Source organism: Tympanuchus pallidicinctus, unplaced genomic scaffold (assembly GCF_026119805.1).
Source record: "Tympanuchus pallidicinctus isolate F22 unplaced genomic scaffold, pur_lepc_1.0 scaffold19, whole genome shotgun sequence".
NCBI lineage: Eukaryota > Metazoa > Chordata > Aves > Galliformes > Phasianidae > Tympanuchus > Tympanuchus pallidicinctus.
In genome coordinates, this window is record NW_026294710.1 from 5,409,243 (window position 1) to 5,427,475 (window position 18,233).

General features: G+C 39.7%; 1 protein-coding gene across 1 annotated transcript in view; it reads left to right on the top strand.

Moving 5' to 3' along the window:
- CCDC146 (coiled-coil domain containing 146) overlaps positions 1-18,233 on the top strand; it is a 70,429-nt gene that overhangs the window by 47,320 nt on the left and 4,876 nt on the right. Inside the window, exons 9-17 of the mRNA XM_052680791.1 lie at positions 307-380; positions 1,814-2,041; positions 2,959-3,145; positions 6,330-6,425; positions 7,623-7,793; positions 8,945-9,033; positions 9,128-9,292; positions 11,310-11,534; positions 12,145-12,373. Of these exons, the coding sequence (XP_052536751.1) occupies positions 307-380; positions 1,814-2,041; positions 2,959-3,145; positions 6,330-6,425; positions 7,623-7,793; positions 8,945-9,033; positions 9,128-9,292; positions 11,310-11,534; positions 12,145-12,373 (1,464 nt within the window). The remainder of the gene's footprint in view (positions 1-306; positions 381-1,813; positions 2,042-2,958; positions 3,146-6,329; positions 6,426-7,622; positions 7,794-8,944; positions 9,034-9,127; positions 9,293-11,309; positions 11,535-12,144; positions 12,374-18,233) is intronic.

Genomic DNA, 18,233 nt, shown 5'->3' on the forward strand with positions numbered 1-18,233 from the left:
ACAGATTTGTCCAGAGAATTTTAAAAAATGCACCCAGGTCTTTGCAGCTTTCCTTTTCATGATATAGATGACATATGCAGGCATATTAATTGCATCCAAGTGGGAATCTTGTTTTTCAGACATAATGACATGGTAAATAACAGTAATTATTTTCAAAAGCAGCAGCTACACTTTCCTGAGATAAGTTCAAATGATTTGAAAATAGGTTTCTTGCCAAGTTTCACAGCAGTTCTATATGAGTATTAATTCTCTTAAATCACCCAAGATTGTGAGGCTATGAACCTAACCTTTGTCTTTTGTTGCTAGGATGAATTAGTTAAGATCCTTGGTGTTCCAGTGCAACTTAGAAAGGAAGCTGAGAAGATGAATCAGAAAAAAATGTATGCTTTTAGTAAATGAAATAAATATATGTATGTATGTATTCCTTGTTTTCATCCATTTGTTACACAGGCATTAGAGAGTAGCTGTTGATTGAAATTAGGATCATCATTTAAAACAGTGTTGATAATCCACTCAAAATCAATGCACCCTTCTAAAAAATGTTGCTTATGCAGTGAAATACTTTCCATTTAAATACTTTCATCTCTTGGAAGATGTCCCGGTCCATGTCAGGGGACTGGAATAAGATAATCTTTAAGGTCTATTCAACCAAAACTATTCTATATTTGTATATAATTTAAGCACACACAAAAAAAAATAGAGAACAAAGCTGATAATTATTTAACCATCTTACTGCACTACAGTAATTAATATATATCAGATCCGCTTAGTAGATTTTCAATGGTTAGTAAGTTAAGCTGTTATGTGTAGTGTGTAACACAGCAATTAGCCTGTTTTATATGTTGTAGATCTCAGTGAGTGCACATAAGTTTATTTACATTGGCCTCAGGGAAACTGTAGCAGTTTTCACACAGGTGGAGGTCTGACCCAAGGAAACAAGCATTTCCCTCCATGCATACACAGCGGTTTGCCAGGCAGAGGCTGTTTACTATAAGCTCCCAGTGTGAACTCTGTCAAATATTTCAGCTGGGAAAGCAAGCCAGTCAGCAGCCTTTTTTTTCTCTGGTTTCGTGGCTGTTTTGTCCTCCATCAGAGCATAATGTGCTGCTTTCTGCATGTGTAAAATCTATCTGGTACCTGCAGTGTCAGCCTGGTTGCTCCCAGCTGCTGGAAGCTAAGTGCCCATCCAGCTGAACAGAGCACATATGCCCTGCTAGCACACAGGGATACACAGAGAGTTTTGTGTTGCCTGCCTGCAGTCCCTGTCAGAAATAAAGTTGTTGGTTGACTATGTTAAATTTCTCAATTTTAAAATTTATGTGATAGTTTTCTTTTATTTTCTCCTCAAAACTCTGCTTAATGTTTAATGTGACTCTGCTATTGTACGTACAAGAAGTTTTCCCTATCGTGGTACAGAGAAGCAGTTTTAAAGAGTGAGTGCACTTAGTAGATTATTAATGGAGTATTTAAATGAGTCCTTCTACCTGAGACAGGTCACAGACACAAACTCTGAGCTTCCAGCCTTGGAATGACGGCTGGAAGCATCACAACCCTGGATCCAGTGATACTGACAGAGCTCCGTTACCATTTTTTAACACTGTCCTGGTGCTAAGATCCCCACGATCATTTGTAGTTTGATGCAGAACTGTCTTGCAATGTGAAGATTAGTAGCTTGCTATTGTACATTTCAAGCAGATAGCTGTGGCTTTGAAATAATTTTGTGCTCCTGTGAACACTAACAATCTAAATTTTGTCATTTAAATACACATGTAGCAATGTCAACCTCTACTCTTTTGTTAACACATATCCACAGCGATGCAGAGAATCAAAATGAGGACCTTAATAACCAAATGCAGGAATTAAACTGTGCCCTGAAAGACATTGACAAAGCGACAGAAAATATCTTGCAAGAATCAGAAGATGTAATGAAGGAATTGGATGGAAAAAGAGCTTTGCAGGAGAGCAAAGAACAAGAATGTGCTGCTTTGATAAGATTGCTAGAAATTGGCAGAGAAAAGGAACTGGTGATCCTGGTAGAGAGGTAAGAGCCGTAGATGTAAGCTGTGTAGAGTGAGGGAGCACTTTGTTCTGAAACATCTCTTTTTGTATTGCTTTGCTTATGTTTTCAAGTTCTATGTGGAAACCATGATGGAGCAGAAATGCCAGAGTTGGTTTTGTCTTCAGGAATGTTTCTATAAACTGCTGGTCTCTGGGATCTGGCTCAGAAAAGAACATCAAGAAGTAGAAACATTTGATAAAATCCTGGGAGAGTGAAGCTCTGCATTTTGCTCTGAAAGGGAAAATGGTTCTCCCTGCAGTGACAATATCTTTTTCTCTGTGTAGACCACAGAAAGCAAACTGAGCAAAAAAAGTTCAGCTGTTTCATTTTCAGATGAGACTCATAGATTTCTGCACCATACTCCATAATTTCAATGGGAATTGGCCACTCATAGCTTTCATATTCTCTTTGAAATTTTGATCTTATATGTACTTGGTAAACTAAAATAAGCCGTTAGGTCAGTCATAAGCTTCAGCTGACTCCTGAGGACAAAGTACAGGTATAATCATGGTCATATTCTCAGCACAAATGCTTTTGCCTTTGAAGTTTTATGTTAAAGGATAGCGGCACTGTGAATTGAAATATTTGAGGGTCATGACCATGTAAACATACTAAAAAACCATGTCTTCTTCCTATAATAATTCATCTTCTACAGACTTGTAGCAGATTTAGAACAGGTTGTGAGACCTCACTGACATAATTAGGAATATTATCATTTCTTAAAGTTATAAAATTGTTACCAGCTAATTGTAAGGTGACTTGTGGCAGTACATCATGATTTTGTCTTCCTGCTTGGAGATAATTACTTTGCACTCAAACCCCATTAAAATGATTGTGCCTGATGCAAACACATCTTGCTCAAATTACCTGTCTCTGAAATTCTCTGTTTATCTCCATAGAGACTCTCTGAACCATGCATTAAAGAAACAAATCCTTGAGAAAAAGCAACAACGGGAAACTCTCATTCACATGCAAGTAGAGAAATATAAAGACCTGAGAAATCTGAAAAAGATGGAGCTACAGCTGAACACGATTTATGAGTCCTTGGAACAAGACAAGTCACAACACAAAACATTGAAATTAGAGGTCTGTATGAACACCTTGATCATAAGAATTCCAAATTTTCTTGCAGAAAATTCATGTATGATATACTTGGACCAATCCTAACAGAGGGAGTAGGATAAGACTTTTCTAAGTCTTATGCACAGAGAAGTGTTAAGAGTGCCACAGCTACTGACTAAGGATGCTCTCAGTTTTTATAGCTGTAGTGAGAATACTGTGTGAACCCATACTGGGGCTCTTATTAAGAAACAGTAATTGAAGGAGCATCCTAATCAGAGCTGGCACTGATTATATTGGCACTGTGGCATATGTCCTCCTTTGAGGTACTGTATCATTTTCTATGTGCAGTAGCATAGTGGCTTGCTTGCTGGCATCAAAGAAGTTTGTATCAGGCAAATAAGGCCACATAGCTACATATTACCCAGGTCCTGGGTTTCACATCAGATAACAAACAAAGATCATCTTTATTAAGTTTGAAGATTACTTGAACATTGCTGCAAATAATTTATGATGTGTTTAACATTATTCTGGGGGCAGGAAATTAGCACTCTATATAGTCTGGTAATATATATATATATATATATTTCCTTATGTTTCCTTCATTTCCACTGAACTTTCTCTTTTCTCAGCTTCCTCCTTGTTTTAGTGTATCACCTATTACTCTTCTCATACCGATTTACTCTATTTTTTGTGCCTTCTATTACCTTGCTATTAAAGAGCTGTTTAGTTTGCTTGTCTACTTGAAGCATTTCCTTTCTTTTCTTCTTCCCATTCTTTCTTAAAACATTATTTTGTCTGCTTTTTCCCAATAACTTCCTCTCATCACTGGTTCTTCTAATCCCTTTTTCTTAAGCTTTTTTCCTACATTTCTTTCTAGACTGTAAGTCACTCATAAAATTCGTCATGCTTAGTCGGTATTTTTTTTTTTGCAGGATAATAATATATCAATTATCTGATTTGAAAGTACAAGGAGTTGATGTTTCTTAACATGACATTGTGTCAGCACCATTTTTCTTGGTCCTTCTAAGCAGAAAAAGAAACTCTTTGTTGCATCACTATAAAATTCTTTACATAACTTTATGGTATCAGAACCCACGTATACTTGGCTTTGCTATTTTTTCCAGCTGTAAACATTACTCAGTAATATTTAATCTTTGTCAATCAGACTTTTTTTTTAATGTCTTCTTCTATACATGAAGATGACATTTTCTTCTGAATTCACACGTGCATTTATTACTTGGTAGCACTCTTGGGAAGAGGAAAATCTCTGTATAACTACACCTAAACTTTTAACCTGAATTTCCTGAGCTATTGGTTAAAGGGATGCACATATTCCAGACTTGGATCTTAAAGATCATGCTGCGTTTCTATTGGGTATCAGCTCAGAGAATCTGGGAAGCTGAATTTTGTCCTGTGTTGCTGTTGAAGAAAGAATTCTGGAGGGAGGATCACAGTTGTTCAAAGTCACGCGATATTAAAACCAAGCCCCATCATTCACTGATAGAGATGTGGTTAAAGTTCACTGAGCTGGGTGAGATCCCAACCCAACCCCTTTACACTGTGTGAAAGGGCCAGAGACCTGCAATGGAACCATACAGGTTTAGTTGCATTGCAGGGGATTCCCTCAGTGCTAACACGGGTTATACTGCAGGCTTGAATTTGTGTTGCAAGTTGCAGCACCACGAGGTGTGCGGGAGAGGGAATGCCAGCAGAGATAAAGGTGGAGCTCAGAGCAGAATCATTCTCCAGAAGCTGCAGGATGCTGCTGTGTGACAACATGAACAGGCCAGGACAATACAGTCTTTTCAGCTCATCTGTCCCATTGTCTGTGTTTTCTCTGATTGCATTCTTGGCTCTTTTAGATGAGAAAATGTGAAATCACCTCTGCCCTGCAGCACAGTCAGCTCACATGCAGTACTGGAATGAGAACTGCAGTTCAAGCTCAATTCTGCTTTCATTTGCTATCTTGAGATGATTTTCATTTGAAAGATTTGGGAGCACAAAAGTTGACATATTTTAATATTCAAGGTGATGCCAAGCAAAAAACTCACCAGGAATAATAGCTAATATAACAGTGTGATTGCAGAGGCAGCAGTCCATCAACATGCTTCCCCAGATTTCTCCTAGTTTAAGCGATGTGCTAAGTGCAGAGCAATTGGTTTGTAGAATAAGGAAATCACATGAACACTTCCTTCAACTTTTTTTCTTCTCAGTAAGTTGTGAAAGGTCAGCTATTGCTAAAGTGACATTCTGTGTGAAAGAGAACTGGCGGCCCTGGCTGCCTCCAGCCCCGGGCAGGGCTGCTGCTCCTCTCCCTGGCCTGGTCTCCTGCCAAAAGCGCCAAACTTGAGTCTTGTCTGATGCCAACAGAAGCCTTTAATGGATGAAAGATGTTGGTAGGAGCTTTCTGCTTCCAGACACAGGAGCCTGATGGCACCTTTAGAATCCCATTTTGGAAATGTGTGTCCACATCCGCCACAGCCAGAAGTGCACAGCAGAAGTGGTAACAGCACAGCAGAAGTGGTAACTGATGTACACTGCAGAAATGCTGTGTTCACTCCCTCCATGAGAGCGAAAGCAATTTGTTTAGCGTGGATTATGTTGACCTTTTAGCAAATCTAAGTCAGATCTGACCTGTCCCAGAGCTGGAATCAAATAGCAAATAACCTCAGAGCTTGACCTTTACCATGCCATGTTATCCTTTCTTTAAGTGCAAGTGAATACCAGAGTGCTGTGAGGCGAAAAAAACCTGGTGCCTCACAAGATCTATCACACAAATGGTTTTAGTTGGATTGTTCAGATTTAATCAGAAAGTAATTTCTTCCTTCTCGCATTTCTTTCTAAAATCTGGCTGAATAAACAGGTTCTCCCATAATGTACAAGAAAAAGTTGTACATAGCTATGCTGTTTGCTTGGACTTCCTGGAGCCTCATGGAGAAACAGGAAAATCCTTCACAATTTAAACCAATAACATAACACTTATACATTCCATCACTTAAACTGGGCTTTGTAATGTTTAAGAAAACCTTCAGAAACTTGGGCATGGTGTTGAGGAATTCTGCTCAGCCACCAGTAACTCTTGGATTAAGAGTTGCAACGAGACAGAAAAATAATAATTTCATCATGTGTATAAGTAATTGAAATAGATTTTCTGCATTTTTCACACCTCTTGTTGCCATCATTGAGAATGCCTGATTTATTTTTGCAGGCAGAAGCTATCCCTAAAATTAATGGAGTATTACTAGAAAGAAGACGAGAACTGCAGAAGGAAATTGAAATGAAAAAGAGATGTTTAGCTAAACAGGTGATGAGTTCTTCATTCTCATTTTAATTCCCTGTAATGATTGGTTTTCTGTCATGAGAATAAAGGAACCATTTTTTTATTTTTTTTTTAATGGCAATAGTTTCTGACTGATCTGTATGGAAAGGACCTTAACGATCCTCTACTTACAGTTCCCTGCCACAGGTGCAGACATCTTCCTCTAGATGTGTGGATGTCTGTCGATATTCACCGGGGTCAAATGTGCTGGAAATGCAGATGTCTCATTCACAAGAGTATTACTACTTGCCACTTTCTGGATGACTTTATAATAAGCAGTAAATTTTAGACATACTTTCTTCCTAAGTTCATATTCTCTTATCTTATTCTCATATTTCTTTTGTGCTGTCTTTGAAGTCATTAGAATTGTCAGGTGAGATTCAGCTTGTGTTTGGATATGCATAGGTACATACGTGTCACTGTTTGTGTCCTTAATGGTCTGCCATAGCTGGCGGAGCTCAGAAATTCATCCATTCACCTCATCCTGAAATAAGCTGATTTGAAGGTTGCATAAGGAACCATTCTGGATATTTGAACTGACCACCAGTACAATACAGATCATAGAAGTTCCCTGAATAAACTCTCCTTTGAACTATAGCAAAGACTTAGGGAAAGTCCAAATCTTGATTTCAAAATTACACTGGGAGAGAAAGGACCAGTTCCTGCCAAATTGTGTCAAGGGTTAATCCATGTTAAAAATGTCTGGTTACTGTCATCAGAATTTGACTAGTTTCAGCTTTCAGTCACTCTATTTTTTAAGTGTTTGACCTTTGATTTGAGGAGTTTGTTATCAAACTTCTGTTCACTGTACGGCTACAAAAAAAAAAATCCAATCTCGTTATACAGTTATCTTGCTTTAAGGAGACAAAGCTCTTTGAGATTCTTAGCATAGAAGGTGTTTTCCAAGCCTTTTGCAGCACAGTTTACTGCATGCCCTGATTCTTTGCTTTTATATTCAGCAGCTGGAAGTGCTGCTGGATGGAGGAACAGAAACTTTGTAAGTGCTAAAAAATTTTGATGTTACCACAGGATTGTGCGTGGTGCTTCAGATGGTACTTTTAAGTCAGTTTTGTTATTCATTTATTTTTAAATCCATGTATGGTATGCTTTGTAAATAAAGCCAAGGTGTTTCAAACACTGATAATACGTGAGGGCATAAGGAACTGACTTTGATTTCCTCAGGAGCTGGTATCGGGTATGGATGCCCGCACGTTAGAGGAATGTATTGCTGAAGAAGGCCGGCTGTTCAAGGAGCAGGAAAGATGCCGCAGTGAGTTATCCAGACTTGCACAGCTGACTTGGCTGAAAGTTGAAGAGAAGGAACAGAAATCTAGGGAAGTTCAGAAAGTCCAGGTATCAAAATATCTCATATGATTGAAGGTCTGCTCTAAAGCAAAAGCTGCTATATGAAGAAATTAAATCACTAATGAGAAAAACCTTATAGACTCTCATTTCCCGCTTTACCTTGAAGTTCCATTGGAAATGTTCATCACAACTATCCCTGTTCATTGCAGGGGAGTTGGACCAGATGACATTTAAAGGTTCCTTCCAGCTCTAAGGATTCCATGATTAACACAGGCAGCTCATAGTACTCCGTTAGTTGGTAGCAATTTATGGTGCAGTACAACAGTGCACTAAAATATCATGCTACAGTAGAAATAAGGTGTTTGAAAGGATGTTTTCTTTCAAGGCTACAGAATAAAATGAACAATTACGGAAGAGGCAGAAAAGCAGATAGCCCCAACTGAGATCCTTGGAAGTACAAGAAGGTTGTTTTGTTTTGCAAATGTATGGACATCAGAAGAACTACTATTCACTCCAAGGAGAGACACCAGTTCTTATTTTCCTGATACACTTCCATATGCAAATAATTCTATTAATTTGAAGGAAGAGGGAAAAATCCCCCATTCTTCTGGCTAAATACCAGGAACAAACTGTTTACACTTCCACAGTGTATGTCCATATTAAAATAGATCGGGTAGGCTATCCTTACAGCACATTGTGAATTTTTGACTGTCTAAAGAAATAGAGTCAAAGAAATAAAGAATGGAACTGAAATCAGATGTGCAGAGCCTTTATGGAATGTAAGTGTGCCATGCTACTCAATCACCAGTGACTACTGAGAAGGCAGAAAAGTAAAGAAAGAATTTTTCTTTAAAAAAAGTGCATCATAAATTCAAGGTAAAACTTCAATGGTGCATCTGCACAGCTACACTGAGATGGAACTGGAGGCTGTTTAATAAAAACAGTAGAACTACAGGTAGCAGGGATCATTCGTTTCAAATTGAGCATGAAATAAATTATCTACATTTTCAGAAGTCATTGTAAGACTTATAGTATACATAGAGAGACTGGGTTGCTTAGTGTTATTACAATAAAGGCATTTCATTATAATCAAAACAAATTCTTGGAAGAATTCTGCCTATATTTTCCTCATCTAGGAGAGCTGTTCTGTTTCTTTTTGAAAAATCTAAAGCACTTACTGAATTCTATTTAAATTTCAGATGCAACTTCAAAATATTATTAAAGAAATAAAAAGAAAGGATCTTGAAATAGAACAGTATAAAAAGAGTAAAAGAAGAGTCCAGAAAGAGTAAGAAAACAATTACACATTAGATAAAGTAATTTTTATCCAGATAATGTATGCCTAAACTTATAAAAATTATTTCTGTCACACTTCTCCTCAGACTCCAAGGAGTTGCTAAAATGTGTGATATAATCCAAAGTGAAAGGAATAAATGTATACATTTGGTGCATGTTGCTCAGCAGAAAACAACTGAAATTAAAGACCGGATAAAAGTAAAAGCAAGTGAAAGAGAAACTTTAAGGAATACTCTTATAACCCAAGAAAGGTGAGTTTTAAATAAGCTGTAAATCACAGATGTAGAAATGGAAAATGTTTCTTAGAAAGAATCCTATTCTCAGTTATTACCCTGACTTTTAGTACCTGATCCAAACAAAGAAATATTGCAACACCCTTATAGAATCTGCTCCAATCCTAACAATTTACAATTAGTTTGGGCATTACTGCATGGGAAGGAAACCTTTTTGAAGTTTGTCTGCCTTCTTTCTCATTTTCCTATCCTTTCAAGTGAAAAACTGCATTTATACTTTCTTCGTATATCTGTTCTCAAGCCTCTAGCATATGAGTATGAACAGTTCTGTTGTGCTCATCTTTTGGCAAAAGGAGGTCCATACACAATTCACAATAGACTGAATGGTACCAGTAAGTGAGTCACTAGCTAGTAATATGGCCAGTTAATTATTAAATTAGAAGTGAGCTTCTTGTTTCAAAGTCATACTGTAGTCTGGATAATATTTCAGATCAAACAAAACATGGCTTCAACTTCTAGGCAAACCTGATCAAAATGAAAGCTTACACTGACAGCTGAGGAGGAGCAGCTGGTATGTGTGTGATTCTGTTTTTTCGTCAATCATTGCTTGGTGGAGATGTCTTTTTGCCATCTTTTTGTCATCCAAGTGGTGATTTTCTGCTTGGTGCTGTACAGACAATGACAGCGTCTATGAAATCAGTAGCCAGGAAAGCAGGGAGCTGGGAAAGGGTCAATTCTGTAAGCAAAACAGCACAGCCAAAACTAAGTTTAGAAATAATTCATTTTGCCCAAAACTTTGTTTTCTGGCATCAAAAAAAAATTGCACAGCCATGCCTAAGAATGCATTCAGGATAAATTCAATCTATATATGTAGTTAATCTCCATGTTCCTTGACTTCAAAGCCATGCTGAAGCAAGATGAAAAGAAGTGGCACTTTGTGGACTGAAGGGATTCTGATGACATATGCAAGCTGATGTTTTGTGCTAAAATTTTTTAGGCCTTCCTAATAAACTACTTGTGAGAGGAAGAGGAGAAAGAAGGATAAAAATCCATCAGGGTATCCCTGACTTAACTGCAAGCTGCTCAATTTAGAAGACAGAGTATCAGTCCAAAAATATTGTTTTTTTCATATTCTATTAAATAATTCACTGCATTTCTCCAATACTGTCAATCTGGAAGTTGGTTTACAAAAGCAGAAATGAACCAGAAAGAATCTCACAGCTTTGCACAGAGTAATTCAGCAGCTACATGACGGAACTGAGAATAAGAGGCAGGGCATTTCATCTGCAGTTCTATATTTTAATAGGAGACAGTGCTTCTTCTTTCACTACCTCTTTTGTACGTTAACAAATATCTTCCCAGTGTACACAAAGTAGCCTCAGTCCAGAAGTGACACTTAGTGCAGTTTAAATGCAATAAGTCTGAATCCCTGTTGTTACCAAAGCAATGCTCCACGTGGCAACAAGAAGCTGTCTTCTGAGCAAAGGCACCATCATCCAGTGGCTGGCAGTCCCCACAAACAATGCCTTTTCTTCAATTTCATGCATGGTTGTGATTTATCCCTAATCTTTTGTTATGATGTTTTTCCCACATCTTTCAGATAGGAGGATTGATAACATTCCATCTCGTGTGAATGTTGGGATACAGTGTATTATAAGCTTGGAGACCTCAGAGTCACAACCGTGTTATTTAAATATCGAACTGTAAATGAGGAGGACAGGCTTACTGCACATTAAGAACTTGCAGTCCACACTTCTACTCTTTAAGTTTTTTCCCAGGGCAGAAGAGCTGTGGTGAAGGCTCCAGTTACAGCATTTCACTGGGCCATAGTCCAGATCTGCTCAAGTTGGAAAGAGCTCATACAGAGGCGATTCTCAGAAAAGGATTCTACCTCTTGTCATGCTTCCTTGAAGCAGGGTGACATAGAAGATTCTTTGTGCAATTGAGCAATTATTTTAAGCTCTGCTTTTTTGTGCTGCAATTGCTTTCAAATTGAAAGGACTCAAAACTTTCCTACTTTTCTGTTACCTTAAAGAGAACTGCAGAAACAAAACATGAAGAATAAAAATAACGTAGCAATTACAGAGAGTCTCAAAAACGATTGCTCCAAAGTCGTACAAGTCATGTATGAAATGAACGAAAAGAAAAAGCAGCAGGTTTTGGATCTTGACAGACTTACCAATAATGTTATCCGCATTGAAGAGGAAATTGCACAACTGCACAGAAAGTACAAAAGAGCCATTGAGGAACAAAACGAGAGGTACGTGTGTAAATGTGATGCAATGAAGTGGGTCATTCTGAAATTCATGAGGCGATACTTTTCGATTTCTGAGCCAGTCTAACCAAGAATACCAAAGACACCTTCACCACGGTGCCTCGCAAGCAGCCTGCGACGCCTGTGCTGCTGTGTGTCTTGGATGTGTGTGCTGGTTCTCCACTGCTGGAGCCATTCATTCTTCAGAACTCTTACAGGACAGCACAGTACCTTGTCTGCTGAATGCCTTGAGAGCTTGTAGCCTCTGCTCTCTGTGCTTTGTACACCACTCTCATATGGAAGAGTAGAGAAAAGCTTTTCAATCACATTACTCCACTTTCCAAATGAATGCTGTAGAGGGCAAAAAAAGCTTGTAGCAATGGTATGAAGCACCAAAGCAATCTTGGTAGATGTGTTCTCCGATTTTCAGCTTGTAATTCTGTTCTCTTTTTAAAGTGCTATGGTGATATTAAAATAGCATCTGTGAAATCTTGCTATATTTCCCAGATTATTGCTATCATTTTTTAAATTTACCTTTTATGTTCTTGAATGAAATACAAGGAATATCAACCAAAATTTTAAAAAAACCTACCTTTTCCTTTTGGGCTTATTGCAGTGGCCTTCTGCTTAGAAGTCGAGAAGAAGAAATATGTATTTTATATGAAAAAATAAATGTACAAGAGTTTTTGTGTAGAAAAGGAGATATTGAGATGCAAGCTATGGATGAAAAAATCAGTTTTCTGAAGATGAAGGTGGCTGAGAAAGAGAGACAGATTAAATTCTGGCTCAAAGCACTCCCAATGAAGAGAGCCCTGGACGCAGAGTTGGTCATACTTCAGATACAGGTTGGTGAGAAAGAAGCCCCTTTTTTCCCCTTTTGTTTTCTCTAATCCTGTATTTTAAAACAATTATCGTATAAAATATAAGTCAGCATGTACCAGGCTTATTAAAAGAGAAAGTTCATTAATACATCAGTCCAGGAAAGCACCGATGTGTATTTGTAACTTGAAATATGTCAGCTCCTAGCTCGTGTATAACTGACGCCGTTTGCCATGTGCATACCCTCCATCCCAGCTAGCACTCCCAGGGCCGTAAATGTCAAGATGACTAAGCTGGAGAATGGCAGTCATGGGGAAAATATGGGAACAGAGATAAAAATTGTTAAAGCTGCATTGATGGGGTAGGTGGAGGGCTGGGGAATATACTTAGCTCTTCACATTTCTAAAATAACAGCCCAATTCAACCTTGACCCTGAGCCTACTCTGGAAACTGCTGCCCACAGTGATGCCGCATACATTTCCTTCTATACAAAAACAGAGTAAGTTTTAGTTCTAGTTACAAAATGACATTAAACAATTAACAAACTGCAGCGTTGGTCATTGTTCTGGGCATTCTTTCCCCGCTTTCTGAAATGGCCCATTTACTTTTGACCTTATGTCCAGATGGTAATTTTTTCCACACGTACTCTGTTAATGTCTACACAAAATTATGGTGTACCATTGCCATCTGTAATTGCATGGATGGAGCTGTGCCTCGCTGTTAAATAGTGCTTGCACTGTTCTCTTATTTCTGGTCTTTTAAAGAGATTGTATGCTCAGCTAATAAAATACAGTTTTGTGCAATACCTTATGCAAATCATACCTCAAAGAGCTTCACAGTGCAATTACAGACTTAAACGATGAATTAAAAAGAACATAAAAAGAGATGATAGACTGAAGAAAATAAGAAATGCTTCCAGATAAGACTTAGAAAGAGACTGAGAGTCACAAACGCAGCAACAAAGCGCAGATGATTTCTGTGTTTTCTGTTCTGCATTCCTGAAACTTTCTCCTTTGTGATGATGGTCTGTGTTAAGAGCTGAAGGGAGGCTGCTGTTACAGGCTTTTTAAATCTTTTTAGCATGAAGTAAAACAGAATGAAAATGGTGTTGTGATATGGTCTCTATGCATGTTCCCAAGTCGGGGATTTTTGAGCAAACAATGGCAAATAATCAGTTGTCACTAGATATTGTGGTTATGGAACATTACGTGGTTCAAGCTGGCTGCCAGCCCAGCCATCTCTCTGTGCTGTCAGGTATTCTAGCATTAATACTCTTCCTTCTATTGGTAATAATCATTATGACTACTAAGAAATCGCTCTAAATCATTTGGCTTTATCACCTTGATTTAAATAAAAGTCATAAGCCTAAACTGAATTCTGGCATTGGTCAGATCATTAACTCCTGCCCTGATTACAGGTCTGGCCCCATGTTGACGTCCAACAGCATCACTTGGTTACAACGTGCAAAGCCTTTTACAGCAATGCTCATTTGCACACGACCTTGACTTGATGTGGTCAGTACAGGTCTAAATCCATCCTTCCTGTGAACCCAACCTCTGATGCCAAGCTGAAGCCTAAAGAGGTGGTAACAGGCACTCTGACCTGAAGTTAGAGCCCCACTGGGCAAATTATACAGATCAATGGTAAGGGCTCTGTATTAACAAAAAGAGTTAGGTGTCTTTGCCTTTGGAGGAGATCCTGACAACTCTTGGAGGTCTTTGTCCTCAGGGCACCTACCTCTCCTTGTGGACTGCACAGGAATCTTTGAATCGTGTAGGAAAGGTATTTCAGAAGGCATTTACTTTTGAAATACAGTTTAGACAATCTGCATTAGGCAGGACAAATCCTGTCTCTGCACCTTTCACATTTTCTTTTTTCCTCTTTTCCTACACTGCCCGTCTCCTTAAATCTCGGGTATTTTCCAAACTTTGTCATCTTATTCTTTTCTGTACTGCTTTTCTTCTTTCCCGCATTTCCCAGCTTCCCCATTACCCCAGAACTGTGTCCCCTTTTCTCACTCCAGGTGTGAATTGAACTTTCTGGCACTGAATGCAGAACAATCTTCCATCCACAGATACATTAGAGGTAACACTTCAAACACAGGGATTGTGTTTGAAGGAAAAGAAAACAAGCTGGAAGGAAATGTTTTTGTTTTTTTTTTTAAACATCATTTGAATCTAAGCCTCCCATATTCCCACCAGATCTTTTCATCATCAGTAAGTTAAATATTCTAAGATGTGTTATCTACTTCTTTAGAGATGCACCTCTGACCAGAAGGTGAATGAATGCATCTGTTCAATAGACTACAGTTGCTGACCCCATGCCTGGTGGCTGTGGTACCCACTCAGAAGTGGGGAAGCACAGACTGGGGCTGCATGGCAAGACAGGAAGAACAAAGATGTAACGTGGTCCTCCTGTGTTCCACACAAGTTGCTCCATCATCAAACCATGGATATTCCATTCTTACACTTTCCATCAAATGCCATTTAGTTTCTCAAAAGAATGACAGGTGTTGATAGATTTTTATCTCAAGCAACACTAGATCGGTTCTAAGCAAAAGCACTGCCAAGACGGAGTAGGTATTTTTGTTACATTCAGTGTAAAGCAATAAAATCAGAAATATCTAGAAGCACTTCCTCTATCTGACACAATAAATACCTGACAAGATTTTAAGCTGGGCATCAAACTATACAGCTTTTACTTGTGAGTGCACATCACGTTCCTGCTGACTGAAACAACCCATGAGGACTAATCTACCTTCAACAGTGAGAAATACCTGGCACTAATCATTAATTAGTCCAACAAACAGACCTGCTGAGCTCACAGTGCTCCAGGTGGCACTTTCATGCCTCTGAGCTAAACTAATGCACAGGGACTGATAATTGCACAGAAGCATTTGGCATCAGTTTATCCAAGTTTTAATACAGCCTCTGAAAATCTATGGACCACAGCATCAGTTGTAGAAAACCAGAGCTAGCAGAGAAGAGCTTCGTGGCAGTCCTGCTTGTGCCCCAAGTGGGGCTGCCTGCCATTCATGAGGGCACAGCTGCTCTTTCCTGGTGGAAGCTCCTATTCCCCAGGCAAGCTGCCCCAGCACTTCCATAACACAGGAACAATTTTCTTAACCTTTAGCTGAGCCGCTCTTGCTGCAGTGTAGGCCTTTAGACTTCTTTTCCATCCACCAGGGACACAACAAACAGATCTTTCTCTTCCTCCCTGAGGCAACGTTTCACGTTCCTGGAATAAAGTCAGCCACATTCATCTCCCATGCTTTTGTTGGGCTGCACAGCCCCACTCCTTTGCATCAGCCTTTAGAGCACTGCTTCAATCCTTCTTTTCTACTTCCCTTTCTTTCTGCCTTCAAGTGCAGCACCTAATGGCAGCGGCTGAGAGCAAAAGGATTCATTCAGGCAGGTGGCACTTCTGCTTACATGTCCTGGTATGTTGGTAGTCCTTCTTGCAACAGCATGATGTACTGATTCACATTTGCTTTGTGAGTACATTTCCTGATGTAGTCCTTACCTTACATTTTCATCCAGAACCTGTTTCCTTATCTTGTTTATGATGAGATCATACAAAACAATACTGAACTTCTGTAAAGATCGAACTGTATGTTACCTACCATTTCTCATCCATGCTCAGGTTAAATAATAGGAGATCGAACTGTTTGGCACAACTACATTAGCTATTATTCGTAGTCTTTTATTTTCCAGCTATTTACAAAGAAAGCTTCATGATTTTTTTCCATATTTATTATTCAGAAAGTGATTTATTAATTATATCTCTATATATTACATCCATAAATACTAATAACATCTATACTCAGCAGCTCCATTTCCCCCCACTTTAAAAACCAGATGTGATATTTGCTCTTTTCTAGTGCAAGAGATACCCCCCTACATCCCCTGAAGTTTACAGAATCAACACGAGCCCTGCCCTCTCCGAGCAGCCCTCTATCTGCTCCGTGTTCCTTCTCATCTTTTCATTCTTCAGCAGTTCTTGTTACCTACATCAAGCACAGCAAAGCCATTCTTGTAGGGCCTTTTCCCATTCCCTGTATCAAACACACTCCAAGAAAGGTCTTTTCTGGTTTTAAGACTTACCTATCCTTACATTGTTTAAGCACACACATGATGTCACGGTTATTTCCAAATGTGCTTTGCTTTCCATATTTTTGGTTTAGCTTCTATTTAATTCCCATCATCTGTAAAAGTAAGCCAAGCATTTATCAGGAAACATGGATTTTTTTTTCTTGGTTCAGACAGTGTTTGTTCTGCATCAGTCCTTCTCTGAAGTAACAGCTCAAACCTGTATATAACACAGGGAGCTGTACTAATCCCACAGAGGCACCACCACCTCCAGCAATGTGCCTGCAGCTGTGCTGCTGCTGGAGCCCTTTGGCCCCAGATCTCTGGCACCAGCACTGCATCCTGTTGTTTGTGCTCACCCTGTTCTTGCATTCTTCCGCTTGTAGTTCTCAGATACTGCTAGGTTCCATTTTCAGCTGTTTAAAATTAAAATAAACCTTTAAGTACGCCTGAAATGAGTTGCATGCAGAAGGGCATGCATTTTATATCAAAGCACGATTTGACAAGGAAGCTGCTCAGCACAGATATTGAGGGCTTTTACTCTGTCTGTTCTTAGACAAAGTGTAAAGGAAAGATTTGCATGAACCTTTTTCCCAGAAAAGAGCTGCTTAGAGCAAGTGCAGTGCTGACATTTCATTATCACCTGCAAATAACTGTCAGTTTTCCCATTTGCAGTTGAGCGTGAATTGTTCTCTTCCAGTGAATAAACCCTGTCCTTATAGCAATGGCAAAACAATCACTTTGTATTTGTGGTGACCCTTCCCAGAGCTGTGAGCATCATTTCCTCGACAATGTCACCACCCCTAGCTGCAGGTTAGCACTAACAGGGAAGTCACCATGTTTGTGTTCCAACAAATGCAGAGGGCGTGACGGTGTGCTGACAGATAGCCAGGTGTACATCAGACACACAGCCATTGTGGCCTGCCCCGTGAGTCCAGACATGAGGAAATGTTCCCAGTCACTCCTTCAGCAAGCAACTGAGAGGACATGGAGTTCCATCTGTGTACTCTGGGAATCATAGAATGGCCTGGGTTGAAAAGGACCATAAGGATCATCTAGTTTCAACCCTCCTGCTATGTGCAGGGTTGCCAACCACCAGAGCAGGCTGCCCAGAGCCACATCCAGCCTGGGTACAAAACACATTCAGCGTTTCATTGCCAGCAGTGACTTGCCTGGGCTCACCTCACAACTACCCTTGCAGATGCACACACTGCACTAGGCCGGGCAGCTGAACCCCATCCAGCCTGGTCCTCAGGACTCGCTCTCCTCCACGAGGGTTCCCCTCTCCTCTGCCCAGAGCTACAGCCATCTGCAGCACAGATAGGCCCTGCCACTCACTGACAGCAGTGATGGAGGGTGGCCCTCATCCACACCCTTGTGTTGGCCCAAGGGATGTGACCAGCCCCAGCTTCCCATCCTGGCTGCATGGCCAATGCTGACCATCTACCCCCTGGACTGCTGCTTTTTCCCTAACTTTCAGAAGGTAAAAAATATCTTCCAGTCAAAGCACTTTTCAGGATACCTGGTGGTTCAGAGAAAAACCCTGGTTGACATGACTGCTGTACTGATACACAGGTTGCTCTGTTGCACAAATAGTCAAGAGAACAAGAGCTCAAGGAATCATTGAGAGGAAACTGTATTTATGTCTTAGAAAGAAGACCTTCATAGAAACACAGAATGGTTTGGGTTGAAAAGGACCTCAAAGCCCTCCAGCCCCAACCCCTACCGCAGCTGGTTGCCCCACCAATTCAGGCTGCACTGGGCCCCATGCAACCCAGCACCTCCAGGGATGGGGCAC